This window comes from Chrysemys picta, chromosome 4 (genome assembly GCF_011386835.1).
Source record: "Chrysemys picta bellii isolate R12L10 chromosome 4, ASM1138683v2, whole genome shotgun sequence".
NCBI classification, from domain to species: Eukaryota; Metazoa; Chordata; order Testudines; family Emydidae; genus Chrysemys; species Chrysemys picta.
The window spans coordinates 42,422,109-42,444,551 of NC_088794.1; the positions used below are offsets into that span (position 1 = coordinate 42,422,109).

The 22,443-nt window shown below is 43.4% G+C and overlaps 1 protein-coding gene across 2 annotated transcripts in view; it reads right to left on the bottom strand.

Annotated features, from left to right (window-relative positions):
* Positions 1-7,911, bottom strand: part of LOC101950930 (uncharacterized) — a 35,222-nt gene extending 27,311 nt beyond the window's left edge. The window contains exon 1 of one of the 2 annotated variants that reach the window (XM_065592108.1): positions 7,773-7,911. Coding sequence is in view for 1 of the 2 variants with exons in the window: in XM_005308695.5 (XP_005308752.2) it covers positions 4,872-4,947 (76 nt within the window). In the remaining variant the exon portion in view is untranslated. Of the gene's footprint in view, positions 1-4,871; positions 5,085-7,772 lie in introns of those variants that run through there. The other variant, XM_005308695.5, reaches the window with a different exon arrangement.
* Positions 7,912-22,443: the final 14,532 nt, after the last annotated feature.

A 22,443-nucleotide genomic window follows, 5' to 3' on the forward strand; every position in this document is an offset into this window, starting at 1 on the left:
ACCCAGTTGAGTCCCAAGCTAGTGCCCTGAGCACCAGACTCAGTGTCCCAGTCAGAAGCCACTTGTCCATCTCCTCTAAAGGAAAAACTGTGCTGCTTGGTCCCCATCACCATTGGGGTGAGGGGAAGAGGGACACACCACCAATTCCTTGTCATAGAATTATAGAAGTGTAAGACTAGGAAGGGACCTCAATAGTTCAGTCCCCTGCACTTAAGGAAGGAATAAGTAATAACTAGATTTGTCTAATCCAGTAGTTCTCAACCCACAGCCCGCAAGCCACTTGCGGCCCAATCAGCACACAGCTGTGGCCCATGTGACATCCTCAGGGCCATACAGGTAGTTTATATATTGTGTGGATGCAGCCCACATAACACATAGAGAGCTGCATATGTGGCTCACAATGGTAAATAGGTTGAGAACCATTGGTCTCACCTGTTCTTGACCTCCAAAGACCAACATTCCTAAACCTCCCTCAGCAATTTGTTCCTGTGCTTAACTACCCTGACAGGAAGCTTTTCGCAATGTCCAACCTTAAACCTCCCTTACCTCAATTTAAGACCATTGCTTCTTATCCTATCCTCAAGGTTAAGGAGAACAATTTTTCACCCTAATCCTTGTAACCACCTTTTATATACTTGAAAACTTATCATGCCCCCCTCAGTCTTGTCTTCTCCAGACTACACAAACTCAAGTTTTTCAATCTTTCTTCATAGGTCATGTTTTTTAGACCTTTAATCATTTTTGTTGCTCTCCTCTGGACTTTCTCCAATATGTCCACATTTTTCCTGAAATGTGGCACCCAGAACTGGACACAATACTCCAGTTGAGGCCTAATCAGCACAGAGTAGAGCGGAAGAATTACTTCTCGTGTCTTGCTTACAACACTCCTGCTAACACATCCCAGAATGATGTTTGCTTTTTTTTTTTTTTGCAACAGTGTTACACTGTTGATTCATATTGAACTTGTGATCCATTATAACCCCCAGATCCCTTTCTGCAGTACTCCTTCTTAGGCAGACATTTCCCATTTTGTATGTGTGCAACTGATTGTTCCTTCCTAAATGGAGTGAGTACTTTGCACTTGTCCTTATTGAATTTCATCCTATTTACTTCAGACCATTTCTCAACTTTGTCCAGATCATTTTGAATTTTAATCCTATCTTCCAAAGCACTTGCAACCCCTTCGGGACCCCACTCAATATGCCTTTCCAGCATGATTGTGAACCTTGATAACTACTCTCTAGGAATGGTTTTCCTGCCAATCATGCACCCCTTATAATAGCTCCATCTAAGCTATATTTCCCTAGTTTGTTTATGAGAAGGTCTTGTGAGACCGTATCAAAAGCCTTACTAAAGTCAAGATATACCACATCTACCGCTTTCCCCCATCCACAAGGCTTGTTACCCTGTCAAAAAAAACTATTAGATTGGTTTGATATGATTTGTTCTTGCCAAATCCATATTGACTGTTGTTTAGTAATCTTCTAGGTATTTGCAAATTCATTGCTTGATTATTTGCTCCATTATCTTGCTGGGTACTGAAGTTAAGATGACTGATCTGTAATTCCCCAGGTTGTCCTTATTCCTATTTTTATAGATTGGCACTATATTTGCCCTCTTTTAGCTCTCTGGAATTTCTCCCATCTTCCATGAGTGTTCAATGTCTCTGATATCTCCTCAGGCAGCTCTTTGAGTATTCTAGGATGTATTTCATCAGTCCTTGCTTACTTGAAAACCTCTAACTTGTCTAAGTATTTTTTAACTTGTTCTTTCCCTATTTTCGCCTCAGATCATACCTCATTTTCACTAGCATTCACTATGTAGATGACCAATTGCTACTAACCTTTCTGGTGAAAACTGAAACAAAAAAAGCATTTAGCATTTCCACATTTTTGTTGTCGTCTTTTCCATTCATTGAGTAATGGGTTTACCCTGTCCTTGGTCTTCCTCGTGCTTCTAATGTATTTGATTTATGTGAGCTCCTCTTCCCTTCCCAAACAATTCCCCAACTTGCTTCTGTGAAGAAGGGGTAAGATGTTCCTGCACTGAGCCAACAGTTGTGGGATAAATCCCAGTTTATATGACAGTGAGGGGTTACCCCATCCATGGCTACTGTATAATCAGCCCTAAGGATCTGGTCCAACAAGAATGGCTGGCATCCTTTTACAAGCCTATTTTTAGTGATCATGCAGGGTATGTCTGCACTGCAAATGAAAAATGTGATTGTAGCACATGTAAGCGTACCTGTGGTAGCGTTAATCTAGCTAGTATGGATAACAGTGAAGTGTAGACATGTTGGCATGGCTTTCAGGATGGGTTAGCAACAAGAGTACATACCCAGAGTCCTTGAAGGGCTTGTTCTTGGATTTCTGGCACAGACTTAAGCATGGTCTAGCAACCCAAGTATTTTGTCGTTTATACTTCCTGAAATTTCAGTTACTTATTGATTAAGAAGCAATCACACTATGTAGGTTTGGGGCCTCGCTTGGGTCTATATTGCTACAAAATTTTCCTTTGTTTTATTCCAAATATCTTTTATTTTGGTGAAATTTCTAAAAATGTAAACTTACATTGATTTTTTAAAATTAGCCTTTGAATAAAGAATTGAGAGCCTTGAACAAGGAACCAACTTCAGCTTTGAGTTAGGTGGGAGGATAACTGATTCCAGGGGTGAAAGTAACTTAAGAGACTTACCAGTATGCAGGGCAGCCAAGGTCCTAAGCAAGGTGAGGGGGCAGCTCAATCGGAAAGGGCGGGGCTGGGGCCAGACTCCCCGAGCCAGCCCTCCAGCGCAGCCCAGCGGTGATGTAAAGGGCCCGGGGTTCCCGGCTGCCACCGCCAGTGCTGCCCCGAGGCTCTGGCACTGATTTAAAGGGCCCCAGCCCTGGGCCCTTTAAATCGCCACCGAGCCCTGGGGCGCCCAGCTGCTGCCGCTACCACAGCCGGAGCCCCAGACCCTTTAGATCATTGTCGGAGCGAGGTGGTAGCAGCGGCTAGGAGCCCTGGAACCTTTAAATCACCGCGCAGAGCCCCATGGTAGCGGTAGCGGCAGCCGAGAGCCCCGGGGCTCTGGCAGCGATTTAAAGGGCCAGGGGCCCCGGGGAAGCTTCCCCCTGCCGGTACAGTCAGCTGTGTACCAGCTCTTACCCGTATGCCATACCAGACCGGACCAGCTTACTTTCACCTCTGACTGATTCTGAGATAACAGGAAAATGCCCCTAAAACTAGTACTTCCTGAAGAGATGCAGCAATTTATCATTCGGGGCTAGTCTACACTAGAAGCACGGCACTACAGTGGAACAGCTGCACCAATGCAGTTGCACCGCTGTAGCGCAGCTGGTGAAGACGCTCTATGCCGATGGGAGAGAGTGATCCCATCAGCATAATCACTCATCTCTGCGAGAGGCAGTAGCTATGTCAGTGGAAGAAGGTCTCTTGCCGACATAGCGCTGTCCACACTGGCACTTAGGTCGGTGTAACTTTCGTCGCTCAGGGGTGTGGATTATTCACACCTCTGAGCAACGTATGTTATACTAAAGTGAGCTCTACATAGACCAAGCCTCCCTAATGATACTTTCTGAAGTGATGTGAGCCAATATGGTGCTATGCGTGGGCATGGAGGGTAAGTCGTAGTCAGAAAACCTGAATCTACTAGAAGGGAGGTAGACAGATTCTTTCTTCAGGGTTTTTTTTTTTTTTTTGGTCTGAATTGAGTGTTTCCATCTTGAACAGTCAACCCAGCAACAGACCAGCATGAGTGTGTTGATGTTGCAATCCTTCATGTGCTCTTGCCTACTTAAAAAGAGTACCAGCCTAGAGGTATGCAGCTTAAGTGGCAATAGCTTGTCCCAGATTCCAGTCCAACCAACTTATTTTTTATTTGTACAATTTTTTTATTTATATATAATGAGCTGTGCTAAAATTTGTTAAAGAACCCTGGGACTCATTTATATGAGCTACACTCTTTGAATAAGGTCAAATTTGCATTTAAAGACTGATCTTGCATTTATATAGTGCAGTTCATATAAAAAAGTCCCCATGTGTTTTTAACTAATTTAAGAACAGCTGATTGTACAAATTACTGATAGAGGGGAATCTGCTCACCATGTAACCAACTCTGTGGTTAATCACAACTGACTAATAGCCCACAGCAACCTACAACCCTAGGGTATAGAACAGGAAGCACAGCAGAGGCTACCTCATTGAAAATACAGGGGGAATTTAGGCTGGTACAGTAGTGGCTTGAGATCTAATTACGTTAGACCTAACACTCAAACTCTTGCCATGAGAGCATAACAATAATTAATAAACAGTGAAAAGAAGCACTCCGGTACCAGTCAGTGTGGGGATTGTCACTGACTCACTAGCACCACCTCCCCACCGGGCTCAGCCTCCAGTTGTGACATTTTAAACGAATGGCCCTTTGTAAGTTAAATATTAAACGTCTGGTTTAAACAAACAGCCAGGGCCAGGGTAACCCTGGAGCCCCAGGGAGAGGCCAGATCGGATTGGCAAACAGAGGCGAGAGAGCTTTGGGGAGGCTGGGCCCAGCCCGGGAATCGGAACACGGAGCAGTTACAGAATTAAACCAGACACCAGCTGTGCCAGGCAAACTGACCCCTGCAACGAGAGGGGGGAGCCCCTCAAACCCTCCCCAGCCCACCCCGCTCCAGGGTCTGCGACCAGCGCCCCAGTCCCGCAGCTCCTGGTGCCTCTGCAGGCTCAGGACGCCAGTGACACTGGCCCCCCATACCCCTTTGCCCAGGGGCACCCGCAGTTTGGCCTGATTCTGTACCGAGGCCTCCCGCAACTCTTATCGCCGTGGCCCGTGGATCTCCCTCCCGGCCGCCCCCGGCTGAGCGCTTGTTCACCTGCCAGCTGGAGCAAGCCTCCGAGACCCAGGAGCAGCAGGCACCGCTGCCCAGCGAAGCCCCCCGCCCATGCCATGGCCCGCGGCCGATCCAGCCAGGGGGCGGTGGTCGCTCTGCTCTGTCCACCCCGGATCTGAGCTCTGTCAGTCTGGTCGGCAAAGGGACGTCGTTTCGCTTTTACTTTCTCTCTCTGGTATCCTTAGCCCCAAGAAGGGCGCGGTGCTTGTAGCCTCGGGATGGGGTAGGAGCTGGCAGGCTGCATGACTTGTACTTTGTACAAGGAAACACCAGTCATCTTCTGACTTTGCGTTTGGGTGTCCCTCACGCAAACACTAAAAGCTGGGAATTATTTGTTTTTAAAAGCCCTGACCAACCAGCTTCCACCTCCCCACCCCATCCCCCAAATCCCTACCCAGACAAAAATGTAAAATCTGACAGAAAGGGTCACCCAAAGAGAAATGAAGGAATCTTGTAGCTGCTAGGCTACTGATAGCCTCTCTCTGGGAGACGAAAAATAGTCCAAAACTAGAGAAATGGCTTTACAAATGTGGGAGGTTGTTATGGAAAAATAATGCACCAATTACATACCCAGCAAATTAGACATATGACAAATAGGTATTTAGTTACCATTCATTCAATACTCTAAGTACGCTCACCTGCAAAAAAAAACCCCAGCACACCTGTCCATTATTCTTGAATATTAACATTCCATAGACTCACTGGTTTGAGAAATATGTGTAAATCAGAAATTTCAACTCCATTTGGTGAGATTACCAGCAACAACATGTCCTGGGTAGTGTGAGGAGAATGGTGGTTGCACCCAGTTGGGGGAGAAATCTGATTATTATATTCCTGTATAAGGTTTCTCTAAACAAAGCTCACTGTTGTGGTGTTTATCATTTGTCCCTGATATTTACATGGCAATGATTTGTAAATAGATTAAAGTGTGAAACCAATGTTTACTAATGTTAGTCTTAGAATTTTTACCAAAGCCAAGATGCATGGCAATTATTTAAAAATGTCCTGTATATAATACTTATCGCTTAGTGCACCCCTAGACTGCTGGAGGAAGATAGAAGCAGCAGCCCTGTAGCTAAGGGGGAGCATGAGAGGTCACTGCCCCCCTGGAAATCTCTTTCCCCACCTCTCTGTAGAAATAAGATGTGTTCCAGTTTTTTCCCCTCAGTTTCTGTCTGTTTCCTCAGATGAATGATTGTAGTCCAAAGGCCCAGAGTTGTAGTCACATGAAGGGTGAGTTATTGACTGTGTTTCAGCTAAGTGAGTGTGGTGACTGCATTATGTTGCTGCTATAATAAAAGACACCGGTAAGAAAGTGTATACAGAAACTGCATCTGCAGGGAGGCATCCAAGGTACATGAAGTGGCAAAGTGGGGACATAGGGCTCTGTGCTGCAGTTTCTACAACCAGACCCTACCTACCTGTTTGGAGGGGGGAGAAGAGAGGAGAGAGTTCCTTTCGAACTGAGAGGAGAAAGCTCCTTTTGGAGTGTGTAAGAGAGCATCAATGGGCTGACCAGAACTAGAATGCTCCTGTAGCGTCCAGAAGAAACCTTAGATGAGCTGTACACTGTGACTGTGACATAACTGCAGAGCCAAGGAGAATCCCTAGATTGGCTGGCAACAGTATTGTGAGTACCATTTCTGTTAAAGCTGAAAAGGCCTTTTGTTTTCTTATAGGATGTATGCACACCCTGGCAGTGCTGGTGGAATGGGAGCTGCTATGGACTTTATAGCAAATCTGGATTTTGCAACTGGAAAAATCCATTTTCTCAAGGCAAAGGTTTAATCAAACAGGAAAACTGCTTAGTCCACTTGAATGCAGTGGCTGATTGAAGAAACGTTACAGGGTTGGGGGGGAAGGGGTTGTTTTGTTTTGATATTTCTTCATTTGTGACACTTAGGGTCTAGACACTCCAAAGGGAGATCTGAGGGTCTAAATCCCAAAGAATGTGCAATTGAATCAACTGTTTGTATACAATATTACTGTGTTAAAATATGTCAAGCAAAGTCTCTTATGAAAATTTGTAACGTGCTGAACCTGTTGGTTATTATGAGATACGTATACAAACTCTGATTATGAGTTTATGTATTTGTGTATATAAACCTGTGCTCATAATTTGTGCTGCAACATTCAGCTACACCTCACTGCAGGGGGGTGAAACAATCAGACACACAGGGGCCACCTCCCCAACCAGACAAGACTCTGACTAGCCACAAGTACTTAGCATTGTACAATCCAGAAAAGAGAAAGGTGGACTATTAAAATTAATGGGGAAAGCATTGAAGCAACTTGAAACTGAAAAGAAAACCTTAGTCATGGAAAACTAAAAAAGGAGGGAATTCCCCCTCGCCCCCCCGAATAACCATGAGTCACCACGCCAAGAGAGAAAAACCTTTTAAAAACAGGCACCTCAGCACCTATAAAAAATCCCGTATCATGAGGAAAGCTCCAAAACTTGATGTGGTAGATTCAACATACAAAAAATTTACTAAATGTATTATTTCAGTTTATTTATGTGCTCAATAACTGAATTATTAATTTGATTATGATATTTATTTTACCATAACTTCATTTTAGAGGTGCCACAATTGCTGCTTTGGTCTCACCCCCACAAATTGAAAGAAACAGGTACTATTTAAAAATCTTGGCAAAATAGTGATAGTCCACTCAACCACAAAAAACCCATCCCATTTGAATTTTGTTTCTTTTTCACTGTTAACAAGTCTGGTAGACATGGCTGGGTTTGTAAACACAAGTAAAGATAGAATTTTCTTTCATCTTAAGAAAATCCCCAGAAACAATATAATGAGTGTAATGAGGCTCATAGCCACCCCACTGCACTCCTTTTTGGTCAAATATGGCACTCCATATGCTCCTTACCTCAGTTTCCTCCAAAGGTGGGACCCCTCTGCCTTCACCTAATGGGTTGGCATAGACAAACTGGCTTAGCATTCTGGACAAGAAACTTAAATTTGACTTCTTCTGGGGTAACAAGTCCAACTAAATGTCCAAACAAACAAAAGGTTCTTCCACCCCTCACTCCCCCAGGGATGTTCTCAGCCCAATTTCTCAGCTCCTTCTGGGCTATCTTTAAGTTTTTCCCTGCTTTGTTAGAGCACTGACTTCCAGGCTGTCTTCCTTGGAGTCCCTCTGACAGTGTACCAGTCACTAGAGTTCCCTACTTCTTGCAGATCCTACTTCAGGACTTTCCATAGGAGCCTGACTGCTTCTTGTAGTTCCTCTCTCTGAGGGAACATCTATCTACACTGCAAAACAAACAAACAAACAAAAAACCCCTACAGCAGTGAATCTCACATCCTGAGTCTACAGACTCAGGCTCATGCTATGGCACTAAAAATAGCCATGTAGATATTCCCGCTCAAGCTCTGAAACTCAGGGAGAGAGGGGTGAGTTTCAGAGTCCGAGCGGGAATGTCTACATAGCTATTTTTAGCACTGTGGCGCAAGCTTGAGTCTGTAGACTTAGGCTCTCAGACTCACCGCCGCGGGGTGCAGCGTAGACATACATTTAGTTCTCTCAGCCCTTATGGGCTATGTCTACACTACATTGTAAATCTGGGTCAACGGGATCCAGGCTTGTGGCCCTGGTGTTTCCAAGCCCATACTTGAGGATTCACACTGCATTGTAAACCTGGATTTACAATTTCTGGACTCAGGTCTCATTGCCATGCTAATGTGTCCATACTGCACTATGCAGACTGTCTGATTTGGTTCTGTAGCTTGAACTGCGTCCATAATGCAAAATGACAGGGCTTAGACCCAAGTCACAATCGGACTCGGGCTCTGACCTACCCCTTAGCAGGACTTGGAGCCAGAGTGCTTGCTGACCCAAATCAGACCTATTTGTGTGTGGACGGAAGAGGTACTTGGGCTTAAACCTGAGTCAGAGCCCAGGCTTAGGATATGTTTACATTGTAAAAATAAACCCTCAGCAGCGAGTCTCTGAGCCCAGGTCAACTGACAAGCTCTGGGGCGTGTGCTACAGGGCTAAAATTAGCCATGTAGATAGTCAGACTCAGGCTGGAATTGGGCTCCAAGACCCTCTCCAGTGGCTGTATTAGGCATCTGCATCCCATGTAACTGCAGGGGACTGCCTAACATGGTGACTCAGTTACTTGTCCATGGTGACAAATACAGCTGTAGTGGAGCCCGAACCTGTCCTACCTGTGCAGAGCATGCCATTTTGTTGAGCAAAATGGCATCCTCCAGGCAGCGTGACCTCACACATACAATGCATGGGACATCACACTGTGCAGCGCTGTGCTCAACAAAATGGCGTCCTCCACAGAGGTAGGGGCCCCGGAATTGAACTTTGTGCGGAGCCCCCATGGAACAAACGCCGCCCCTCTGCCAGAGCCCACACATCTGCACTGCTATTTTTAGCCCCATAGCACAAGCCCTATAAGCCCAAGTCAGTTGGCCCCGGCTCTGAGTCTTGTTGTCATGAGTCTTTTTTCACAGTGTCCAGGTACCCATAACGTGCAGGGTAAACATACCATTTGACATCCAGGTGTTCATCAAGCTCTCATCTGGCCTCATTAGTCCTCACCCCACCTTCTCAGGTTGGGAGGCAACTGATTATGGTACAGGCAGGACTGGCCCCAATGCCCTTTACAGAGGCAATCAACCACATGGTAATATCCCATCACACACAAAAATGAGATTAACATATCCCTAAATGGGAATCAAGACTGAGGGGAAAAACAACTGAGGAGAGATGGCAGTTTTTCAAAGGGACACTATTAAGGGCCCAAAAGCAAGCTATTCCGCTGGTTAGGAAAGATAGAAAATGTGGCAAAAGACCACCTTGGCTTAACCACGAGATCTTGCACGATCTAAAAAATAAAAAGGAGTCATATAAAAAATGGAAACTAGGACAGATTACAAAGGATGAATATAGGCAAACAACACAGGAATGCAGGGGCAAGATTAGAAAGGCAAAGGCACAAAATGAGCTCAAACTAGCTACGGGAATAAAAAGAAACAAGAAGACTTTTTATCAATACATTAGAAGCAAGAGGAAGACCAAAGACAGGGTAGGCCCACTGCTTAATGAAGAGGGAGAAACAGTAACAGGAAACTTGGAAATGGCAGAGATGCTTAATGACTTCTTTGTTTCGGTCTTCACCGAGAAGTCTGAAGGAATGCCTAACATAGTGAATACTAATGGGAAGGGGGGTAGGTTTAGCGGATAAAATAAAAAAAGAACAAGTTAAAAATCACTTAGAAAAGTTAGATGCCTGCAAGTCACCCGGGCCTGATGAAATGCATCCTAGAATACTCATGGAGCTAATAGAGGAGGTATCTGAGCCTCTAGCTATTATCTTTGGAAAGTCATGGGAGACGGGAGAGATTCCAGAAGACTGGAAAAGGGCAAATATAGTGCCCATCTATAAAAAGGGAAATAAAAACAACCCAGGAAACTACAGACCAGTTAGTTTAACTTCTGTGCCAGGGAAGATAATGGAGCAAGTAATTAAGGAAATCATCTGCAAACACTTGGAAGGTGGTAAGGTGATAGGGAACAGCCAGCATGGATTTGTGAAGAACAAATCATGTCAAACCAATCTGATAGCTTTCTTTGATAGGATAACGAGCCTTGTGGATAAGGGTGAAGCGGTGGATGTGGTATACCTAGACTTTAGTAAGGCATTTGATACGGTCTCGCATGATATTCTTATCGATAAACTAGGCAAATACAATTTAGATGGGGCTACTATAAGGTGGGTGCATAACTGGCTGGATAACCGTACTCAGAGAGTTGTTATTAATGGTTCCCAATCCTGCTGGAAAGGCGTAACGAGTGGGGTACCGCAGGGGTCTGTTTTGGGACCGGCGCTGTTCAATATCTTCATCAACGACTTAGATATTGGCATAGAAAGTACACTTATTAAGTTTGCGGATTATACCAAACTGGGAGGGATTGCAACTACTTTGGAGGACAGGGTCATAATTCAAAATGATCTGGACAAATTGGAGAAATGGTCTGAGTTAAACAAGATGAAGTTTAACAAAGACAAATGCAAAGTGCTCCACTTAGGAAGGAAAAATCAATTTCACACATACAGAATGGGAAAAGACTGTCTAGGAAGGAGTACGGCAGAAAGGGATCTAGGGGTTATAGTGGACCACAAGCTAAATATGAGTCAACAGTGTGATGCTGTTGCAAAAAAAGCAAACATGATTCTGGGATGTATTAACAGGTGTGTTGTGAGCAAGACACGAGAAGTCATTCTTCCGCTCTACTCTGCGCTGGTTAGGCCTCAGCTGGAGTATTGTGTCCAGTTCTGGGTGCCGCATTTTAAAAAAGATGGGGAGAAATTGGAAAGGGTCCAAAGAAGAGCAACAAGAATGATTAAAGGTCTTGAGAACATGACCTATGAAGGAAGGCTGAAAGAATTGGGTTTGTTTAGTTTGGAAAAGAGAAGACTGAGAGGGGACATGATAGCAGTTTTCAGGTATCTAAAAGGGTGTCATAAGGAGGAGGGAGAGAACTTGTTCACCTTAGCCTCTAAGGATAGAACCAGAAACAATGGGTTTAAACTGCAGCAAGGGAGGTCTAGGTTGGACATTAGGAAAAAGTTCCTAACTGTCAGGGTGGTTAAACACTGGAACAAATTGCCTAGGGACGTTGTGGAATCTCCGTCTCTGGAGATATTTAAGAGTAGGTTAGATAAATGTCTATCAGGGATGGTCTAGACAGTATTTGGTCCTGCCATGCGGGCAGGGGACTGGACTCGATGACCTCTCGAGGTCCCTTCCAGTCCTATAATCTATGAATCTATGAATAAATAAAAAGCTTATGACAGTGATTTGTACACTTGTTAAAATGTCAGAAATAACCCATTCTAAAACATTACAAACCCTACTTATGCTTATAACATTGTTTGCTAGTGGCCCAGCATAGTGCTATTCCCAGATCACCCCAGAACCAAGCTTTCTAGAGAGGACCATGGGAATTATAAGCTGTAGCAAGGCATTCTGGGAAGGAGTGCCAGGAAAGGAGCCTTCCCTCAGAGCAATAAGAGACTTAGAAACAGCAAGCGTGTCTCGTGGGTTTCTCTAGGTTGGACTCTAAAAGGAGTGTGGGCAGTGACTAAAGGTGTGTCAGAGAAAGTGTGTGCCAAAAGAGAGGAGAATAGGGCTGGTGGGTCTTATTTTTGTTTGAGGACTGGAGGGGCTTTGTTTAGCAAGTGCCTTTGAGATGAAGAAGGTGACTTGTGTACTGAAGCAGGGCTTGTGGAAAGCCTAGGGTTAGCATCTGCTTCCCATCAGGGGTCAGGGGTTCCAGTACAAGGAGGTGGCTTGTTTTGCTAGATTCTTGTGACAAGGCTGTCTGTTTGTTATTGGAACTTTGCTACCCCAGAAGGGTGAAGTTCAGTTTTGGTTTGAGGGCCAAACCGCTACTACAGAAAATGGAAACTGAGGCAGGAGCTGCATCACCAAAGGAGGAGGTAAGAGCTCTGTAACAATACTGTTACATATTTACATATTTTAGACATAAAGACCCTCACTGTTGTTATCCAGACTGCAATCTAAGTGAATGCTGAAGAGATTGTAAATGTATTTCCAAGTTTCTAAAGCATTAACACATTGACTTCAATATTTGTGCACCACTAAATGTTTTACAGTGAGAAGACAAAGTCCTTGCTCAGAAACACTTTCAGTAAAAAATAACAAATATGCAGCATGAGGAAAAATTGAACCTAGAAATATTATAGTGTGGTAACAAAAGAAAATGCTCTTTTTTTAAAAAATACAAACTGCTTTAAAAATTGCTGATTAAATTCCTTTTGTGAAATTCAGCTTATTTGCAATGTTATTTTCCAACCCTCTGTTTTACTGCAGCTGGGCAGCTATCATAAATCTGCATGTTTCTTCTTGGTATAGGCAGAAACCATATATGCCCTTGTAAACATTCACTCTCTGCCACCTGTCATTGTTATAGTTTGTGTTTTACAGTGATTTAATACAGTCAAATTGCAAATGACCTGAAAAGTCACTGTCTTCTATTTCTTAGTCTATGAATGACATTTGTATATGTTTTTTAGTGAGAATGTTGGCTGATGTGTTGTATGGATAAGAGAGAGGTGTTTTGGGCCCAGGAGAGACAGAGTTGTTTCAAAACCCTGCTTCACTTATTCAGCATTAAACAATTAATTGTGATTCTGGGTTTGCATCTGTTACTGCAGACAAACTCCCATTGCAACATCCAGCTATTAAAATGTATTTATTAGCTGGATGTTGCAATGGGAGTTTGTCTGTAGTAACAGATGCAAACCCAGAATCACAATTAATTGTTTATTAATTGCACATGTTAAAGCATTTGAAACCTAAAAAGTAACGCTTCCATTTTAACAACCTCCCTTATTTCTTTTATGTTTGCTGTACAGTGTCTTTTATATTATTATTTGTGTTGCTAGGACCCTCAGTCATGGACCAGGAACCCATTGTGGTAGGCATTGTACAAACACAACAACAACAACAACAAAGAAATTTCTTGTTAGTCTATTTAGTTTATACTAAATTTCTAAAAAAAAAAGGGGGGGAAGAATCCATTGTAAATACCCTTGAATTGCTGAGGTCTGTTCCTTTTCAGACAAAACAAGACACATCTGAGGAAAGCAAAAGACAGAAATTGCAGCTTTTGTTTGTGTCTTTCCCACTTGCAAATTAGCTGCTAGGAAGTTACAGGCACAACACAATCTTATTGTGACCTGGCAAACTCTTCTGCGTGTGTTAAAGTGTTGATTTTAGCTTGCCTTTTCTTATTGCAGCAGTGTTGCAAAATCAAATGCCTTGTGTACCTAAGCCAAACTTTTGGGGGAGGTTTAGGTTGGATATTAGGAAAAACTTTTTCACTAGGAGGGTGGTGAAGCACTGGAATGGGTTACCTAGGGAAGTGGTGAAATCTCCTTCCTTAGAGGTTTTTAAGGTCAGGCTTGACAAAGCCCTGGCTGGGATGACTTAGCTGGTGTTGGCCCTGCTTTGAGCAGGGGGTTGGACTAGATGACCTCCTGAGGTCCCTTCCAACCCTGATATTCTATGATTCTAAGGCAAAAAAGAGAAAGGAAAGAGACAAAATAAGGGAAAATGACACAACGGGGTGGCTGGGAAGGATAATAGTAACTCCAGCCATCAATCTGGACGCAGCTGAACCTAATGCAGATAGTGGTATTAGCTGGTGTGCTCTTCTTGTTCAGTCAGGACTAGGGCTAGTCAAAGAGTTTGTGTTGAAATACTTTTTTAAATGGAAAACTGCGTGTTTGCTTTCTGTGTGGAAACGTAGGTTTCATTTATTTATACATATATTGTCAAAAGAACATCTGAAAACTGAAATATTTTAGCAAAAAAACCAAACTATTTAGATTCTGAAATGCCATCTTGATGGCACCTGGGAGTTGTAGCTCAGGTGCTTTGTGTTCCCATTTTTCTCTCTGGGTCAGGTTCTCCAGCCATATGTCAATTCCCATTATACACTGCTGCCATGAGAGTACCGTGGTGCACTGCCTCCCCTCCCCAGTGTAGTCCAACCAGTGAGCCTTGCCTATAGAGGAGAATGGGAGCATGAGGCATCCGAACTGCAGCTCCCATAAAGCACTCTAGAATTGAAATATTTGGCCAAATCCCAAAGTATTTCAATTCTGGATTTTGGCCAAATATTTTAGTTTTTTGACAAAAACAAGATAGGGGTTTTTTGGTCAACATTTGCCAGCAAAGGGGTGTGGAGAGGGGAATTCCAACCAGTTTTATTTGGGACATCTGGCAGGATAAGGACCATGGAGGTCCAACAAATGGTAGATTCCTGGATCCCAGCTGAGATACAAACTTGAGATTTCTGCTGCCACCCTCCACCAGTGTATCAAATTTCCTTCCCAACTTTATCTCTTTCTGGGTCTAGATTTTGGGCAGAGGTTCAGGTCATTTTTAATTATATCTGAACCAGTTCTCCCATCCCTAATTGTCCATGGCATGTGTATGCTGGCTCATAATAACTGTCATTCTGGTTAGAAGTTTAAAAGGAACAGAATAACTGTTCATTGAACCCTAGAAAGTCAGGGATAGAGTTGCTGTTTGATGTCCACCTTCTTCACTGTATGGAGATTATCCAAGTTTTAAAATGTATGTTTCTTCTAGTGGTCCATCTTCAGTATCAGCCTCACATCTGACCTTGCATTCTTTATTTTGTTCTTCAGCTTTAAAAGTCACAGAGAAAATAAAACCACCCTCAGACGCAGAATTTTCTATTCCTTCGTCAATGGGATATTTTCCCTTAAACCAGGAAATGTAGGTGTCCTCTGTATTCCTTTCACATATAAAACAGTGAAGTGTCACATCCTCACCAGCCTTTGAGTTGCTAGTACTGCACTCTGTCTTAGCCGTCTCTTGACTAGAAGGGCTAGGGCAGTGATTCTCAACCTATTTACCATTGTGGGACGCATCCAATACTACCTGTATGGCCCTGAGGATGTCACATGGGCCGCAGCTGTGTGCTGGTCGGGCCATAGGTTGAGAACCATTTGACTGGGGCCTAAAAAAGGATTACAAATAAGCCTACATAATGATAAGGCCTCAGAAGCAGGGACCTTCATATTTGCTGTATGTTAGGATATGTTTTGCTGCTCAAGTTGTAATTTTTAGATAAGTTATAATTTTTCTGTTCACATGTGACTGTTGCCTTTTAAGCTGACATAAACAAACAGGGGTTTAGGTCCCCAAATCCCATAACTCATGGATGTGCTGGAGTCTGGGTCCATCTATGAGGAAGCATTGTCTGGTCACGTTCCTTCTCTGGTCCCCGTGGGCCTCTCCAGCAGCCCTGCCTGCCATGGACCCCAAAATCCCCCACTGCTACCTTCAAGGGGGTTCCAACGCACGAAGAGGGCTGATGCAAAGTATTACTGATCAGTGTTAATTGTTGTGTCAGTTCTCAATACATAGATTTGATAGTGTAACAAGGCACAGCCTCTCCAGCCATGCCCGTTCCAAGCAAATGAATCCCTGATCCCACAGATAGACCTTCAAGGGCATGGAGGAGGGAATGATTGCCTTTTCTCACTTCTCCCAGTAGGCTTTCCATCCCTGTGTCAGAAGAGGAAAAGGGGGTGAGTAGGGCCATTGTTATGAGATGGGGCTCTGCAGTTTCATCTCGGTTTTAGGTATAATACTGACTTGTTGATGGCTTTGTGTGGTTCTGATTTACATTCAGAGTAGGTATTCATTCACAGCTAGTTGAGAAATCTTTAAAGGGGAAAGCAAATACCATGTTACCTATAATATTAAGCATACATTTGTAATAGGGGTAATTAACATCTCAATGGGAAAGCACGCAATGTAAAATTTGTACTACTCCATGGCATCCTTATCAATATGTTCTCCTCCCCTGTTAGTCAATACAGCTCTGTCATTTCATATTCACTCACAGAGCACAGCTGACTGCAGCATATAAATAACTTGCTGTTTCATTTATCTTCTGAAACCTTTTAAACAAGCCAGTTTTTAGCAGGAATATTTTGGGATGTCACCTCTCAATTTTAGTGATTAAAAATATAAACTGACAAGCCCTTTTCTCTGCCAAGCTTTGGGATCTGTACTATAAGAAAGTGAAGATAGCTAATTCAGTGCATAGCACTGAGAGCAGAAGGTGGACTAGGGTTTGGAACTGAACTTCCCAAGGTAGTAAAATCTACCTTCATACTGATATATAGATTCAAATATACTTAGTGCCAGATTCTGCTACCTTCTCTCAGGTTAACTAGTGCCTTACTCCACACACAGCATTGTTGAAATCAATGGGAATATTCATAGAGCAAGGTACTACTCAACACAAGAAAGGGAAGTAGAATCTGATTTTAGAAATTAAGCAGTTCTGCTCACCTCAGAGTTTCAATTCAAAGGCTCTCTCTATACGGGAGTGAGTTGTTGGATGAGTAACCTCACATCTGATCCTTCTCCCTCTGTCAGTTGCATTTGGAGTAAATTTTATTTTACTTGTAGAAAAACATAAACCATTTTCACCAATGTGAGTTTTTATGACATGGTTTTCTTCAGGTAACTTGGCCCAGTCTTTATACCATGCAGATTTTATATCTTTAGGTTGCAAACTCCAATATGGAAACTTCAAAACAGACAGCCTCATTAACATTGAGCAGAAACGTCAGGAAGCTTAGCTAAATAGGTGAAAAAGTGTTTCTGACACTACCAGTAATCAGTATGATTATTCAGCAAAGTAACTAACAAGAAATAGCGTAGGCACACTTTTTATGTGCCTTGAGCGGCTAGGCTTGATCCTGCACAGGGCAAGTGCAGAGTACTGCCCAGATTAAACATGCTGAACTGAACAGGGAGTGCAGGGGACTGATTCTGCACTGCCACCAAATTACTCCTGTGTGTGTTCACAGGGGTAAGGCAAAGAGAGGTGTCTGTGGCTAAGAGAATGCGAGGACTATGATTAAACCCCTTGCTCCTCAGACACCTCCATTATTAGCCCAAACCCAAATCTATCTTGACGAAAACAAAACCTGCTGTCTGTCAGAGGCAGAAAACAAGACCTCCAGAAAAAATCTAGTGTTGGGATGTGGCTAATAATAATAAATATGATTTATATTTATATATATTTCTGGACTTGTATAGTGCTTTACATTTACAGATATTAAAGCTCTTTACAAAAGAGGGGAAACATGATTGTACCCTTTTTACAGATGAGGATAGATGAGGCCAGGGCAGAAAGTCCACCAGTGGAGGAGATGGGGTTTGTGCTACCCCGAAGGGGGCATGGTCAAGGCACATTTTGATCACTGATTCAGGATATCTCCTTGGCAGTCTTCATCTGTTGGGCTCTCATAGGTCCCATTTATAATCTGAATTTGCCCTGGCCAGAAAATATAAAATAGGGACATCAATAGCAGCAACTCTACCAGGCCACACCAAAGATGACTTCCTATTCACTGTAGCAGAGTGGTATAACTTACACCTTTGTACTTTACCCTAAAATTAAAAGTGACAGTAGAATTGTTATATATACCTGGGAGTTTTAGATACACATTTTTTCTTTTTTGTAATGGGCTTTGTCAGAGTCCTGTGTTTCACCATGAAACCAATGTGTTTGCCATAATCCAGAGCAGTGGGTTTTAGCAGAAAATCAGACAAGTAGAAAAATCCATTTGTATCCAGCTCTGGCTCCTCCACCAATGAACCCTCCTGATTACGCCATCATCCTAGAACCAACACAACTAAATATCTTTGGGATAGAAATCCACGACTTTGAGGTTAGAGAGAGCGGTTTTCCATACTCAGCATTTTTTTGAATTAAGAACAATACCTGTAACATTTGGAAAACCTGCAAAGCCATGGATTTCTATTCCAAAGATATCTAGCTCTGTTGGTTCCAGGATGATGACATAATCAGGAAGGGTTCATTGGTGGAGGAGGGGTTTTCCATACTCAGCATATTTTGAATTAAGAACATTTGGAAAACCCGCAAGAGGTTTGGAAAAAAATGTTTTACCTATTAAAAAAAACAAATTAAGAATTAAGAAAGCTATTAGAAATGGTATAGTATTTGCAAATGATTGATATAAACAGAGGACAGTGTAAGAATTATATCAAATAGATGATAACGTTGATAGCTACTACGAGTGATGCTTAGGAAGTAGGAAACCGAGGGTCTGAGGCTAATAAAGGAAAGAGTCTGGGCTCTGTTGACTGTTGCTGGGAATTTTTGTGTTTAATCATTTACACCAGTTCAAAGTAAGTGTAAAATGCTATTATTCTTGTTTATTAATGTCTAGCACCCTCTTTGCACTAGTGTAATGAAATATACAAGATGCAGGGCAATGGCAAACTGAGCCCATTGTGCCTTTAGGTAGATTAAAGACATTACAAGAATTTCCAGTCTGAATCTGTTGAGCTTCAATTTCCAACCACTGGATTTTATTATGCCTTTTTGTCCTAGATTAAAATCCATCTGTTTTCAGAAATCTCTGCCAAACAAGAATAATAGCAGTTTACCCCTATTTTGCACTGGTAGGTACTTGTTGTCCATTCAGGTCCTTTGTTTACTTTCTCTTGCATAAACTAAATAGATTGGGAGTTTAAGACTCTCAGTATAAGGCGTATTTTTCCATAACTCAGATAATTCATGTAGCTCTTTTCTGAGCTACAAGAATTTGTCAACATCTTTTTTTAATCTGGAGACGCCAGAAATGGACATAGTACTCCAGTAACAGATTTTCCAGTGCTGTATACAGAGGTAATACCACCTCTCTACTCCTACTTGATATTCTTTTGTTTATCCGTGCATGGATCATGTTCACAGTCTGAGTTGCAGCATCACACTGGCAGCTCATGTTCATTTGGTTTTCTATAATTACACCTTTCAGTGTATGTCCTCTTCAGTGTCATTGCGTTTCAGGATAGGGTCTCCCATCTTCTAAGTGTGACCATTCATCCTAGATGCATGACCTTGCCTTTGGTTGGCTGAAAAGGACTGTTGTTCAAATGAACATAGCTTATCCAGCAGTCCTGATTGGGCTGCATAGCTGACCTGTTCTCTTCATTGTGTCATTTGCGAATTTTACCTGCAATGATTTTATATTTTCTTCTAAGTCACTGATAAAGATACTGACCAGGATTGGGCCAACAACAGATCCCTGCAGGACCCCACTAGAAACACCCCTATAGGATGATGAGTCTCTATTTACAATTACTCTTAGTGATCTATCAGTTAACCAATTTTTAATCCATTAAATATGGGCTACATTGATTTTTTTTGTATAGTGCCCACTTTTTCTATCAGAATGTCATGTGAGACTAAGTCAAATGGCTTACAGAAGTCAGAGTATATTGTATCAATAGTAACCTTTAATCAACCTGTCACAGACTCACAGATCATGCCCACTCTTGGCCCCGTGCGGTCCGTGGGGGGTGCCCCTTTCAGTGAGACGGCCCTTTCGGGGGTCCACTCTCTCTCGGGGTTAGGCCCCTCGCACCTCTCTGAGCCTTAGCACACGTGTTTCTTGCTGTGGGTCCCCTCAGGGAGTCCACTCGCTCTGGACCCCCGGGGCTTCCACCCCCGAAGGGGATGATGCAACCCTGTTCTCTAGACCAGAGTGACTCTCAGCCAGCGTAAAACAGGAGGGTTTATTGAGCGTTGAACACAGCACAGGAAACTCTCAAGGTCTCAGGCCTGGCCTCCCTCAGCACAGCACATCCCAGTCTCCCCTGCAGCCAGGTGGGCTCTGCCTGCTCTCTCTCACCAGCCCAGGGACCCCCCTGCTTCCCAGCTGGGCATCTGATATCACCTCCCCCGAGCCCCGCCTCTGTCCATTGTCTTCTCTCCAGGTAAACAAGGTCATAAACCGGGTCTCCTGGGCCTCCTCTCCTCTCTTCTGTCCTCTAGCCCACTCTGGCTGGAACCGGCTGGTTAGGTCACCGGGGTCCTGTCTTTACAGCCCATTATCCTCCCACTGGCCAGAACTGGCTGCGACTCCTGAGCTGGGTCTCCGGGTCGTCAGGTCACCAGTCGGTGGGGTGTCCATCCTCCAGGCCATTGGCTGGGGTCCCAAGTTCCCTCTCCAGTCCTCTGTAACAACAAACTCCCTCTCCCCTCACCTCATTAAACCAGTACACTGGGACACTGAGTCCCACTCCCTCTGCATGCAAACCATTGGAAAACAAGGAAAAAACAAGACAATCCCCCACTTCATCACACAACCAAATTTGTAATATCAAAAAAATAACATTGTTTGCTTGACAAGACAAATTTTCCATACAAGTATGTTAACTGGGATTAATTATGCTACCATCCTTAAATTCTTTATTGATTGTGCCCCATTCAGCTTTTCCTGGCTGATGTTTGCCTTGGATCAATGTCAGGCTAACTGCCTTATAGTTACCTAGGTCATCCCATGTGCCCTTTTTAAACATTGGCATAACATTAGCTTTCTCCCCCGCCCCCACCCCCCCCGCCAGTCCTCTGGAACTTGCCCGCTAGTCCAAATTTGATTAAAAATCAACACATACAGGTGGCTCCAAGAGGTCCTCAGCCAATTCTGTTAATACTCGAGTGCAAGTTATCCCATGCTGCCAATTTTAAAACATGTTTAACTTTAATACTTTTAAATATCTTCTCTTCATAGGAATACAACATCCCCATGAGAATTAATGCTGGTCCAAACAGCATCAACTTCTACTCTAGGCATTTGCCACTCCCATATAATGTGAAGTCCATAAACAGAGACACCCAGGAATGTCTTGCACAAAGAGCAGATCATTAAATATTAACCTTTTAAGATGAAGGGGTAGGCACTTATAGTTCTGTTGCAATGGATGACTTCAATAGTGAACTCTACTGCATGGTCCTCAGGTTCAGGTGTAAATGTCACCTGGCTTACTCTGTGGTACAGATTTGTTGCTGTATCAAGTTGAGGGTCCTGGGTTTTAATTGCAGCCTGAGTTCTTCAAAGCCTCTCATCCAGAGCACCTGACACTGTGCTGGGTGGTTATCTGTCACCTGGCAACAGGGCCGCCCCGGGGGGCAAGTGGAGCAATTTGCCCCGGGCCCCGCAGGGCCCTCCCAAGAATATAGTATTCTATAGTATTGCAACTTTTTTTTTTAATGGAAAGGGCCCCCGAAATTGCTTTGCCCCAGGCCCCCTGAATCCTCTGGGCGGCCCGGCCTGGCAAAATAATCTGATGGCCTCCCCGCTCTCAGGGATACTGGGCTCACATACAATAATACAGAGTGATGATTTTGTAAAAAGGGTTCACCCACAGGTGATAAAAGACAAACACTCATCATTTTCCTGTGCAAATTCATTTGAGAGGACTGACCTATCCCCAAAGGAAACTTACACAGCACTTTCAAAAGACAACCCTGGAAACTTACATTCATTACTCTGCTAGATACTAAAAATCATGGACTGAACAGAGACATTGGATTTATGGCTTATTACAACAATCTGTAACCCACTAACCCCTTCTCAGTCCTATGACTGCAGAGGTGTTAAGGGGCCCACTCTACCTTGAATGGTCCCTTATAATATGTGCTAATTACTTATGCTGAACAATCTGTTCCACCTTTCATCTTGGCTGGGAGTACCTTTCCCAGCCCTGAAGAAAAGCTCTGAGTGGCTGTAAAGCTTGTCTCTCTCACCAACAGAAGTTGGTCTAATAAAAGTTATTTCTTCACCCACCTTGTCTCTCAAATGTAATGCAAGCTGTCTTACCCATTATTTCCTTAGGTTGCATCTCAATTTTTTCCCCATAGTCTTGGCACTAAGTACAGTTTAGATTCTGTCTTACTGTTTTAAGTAAAAAGAACAGGAGTACTTGTGGCACCTTAGAGACTAACACATTTATTAGAGCATAAGCTTTCGTGGGCTACTGCCCACTTCTTCGGATGCAGTAGCTTGCCTCCTTCATCAAGAGGCAAATAACATGCAAATTATTTCACTTAACTCCGTGATCACCCCTTTGTCATCCACTCCAATTTCATAGGCACAATTTGGTAAAAAGGAAACACCAGATAT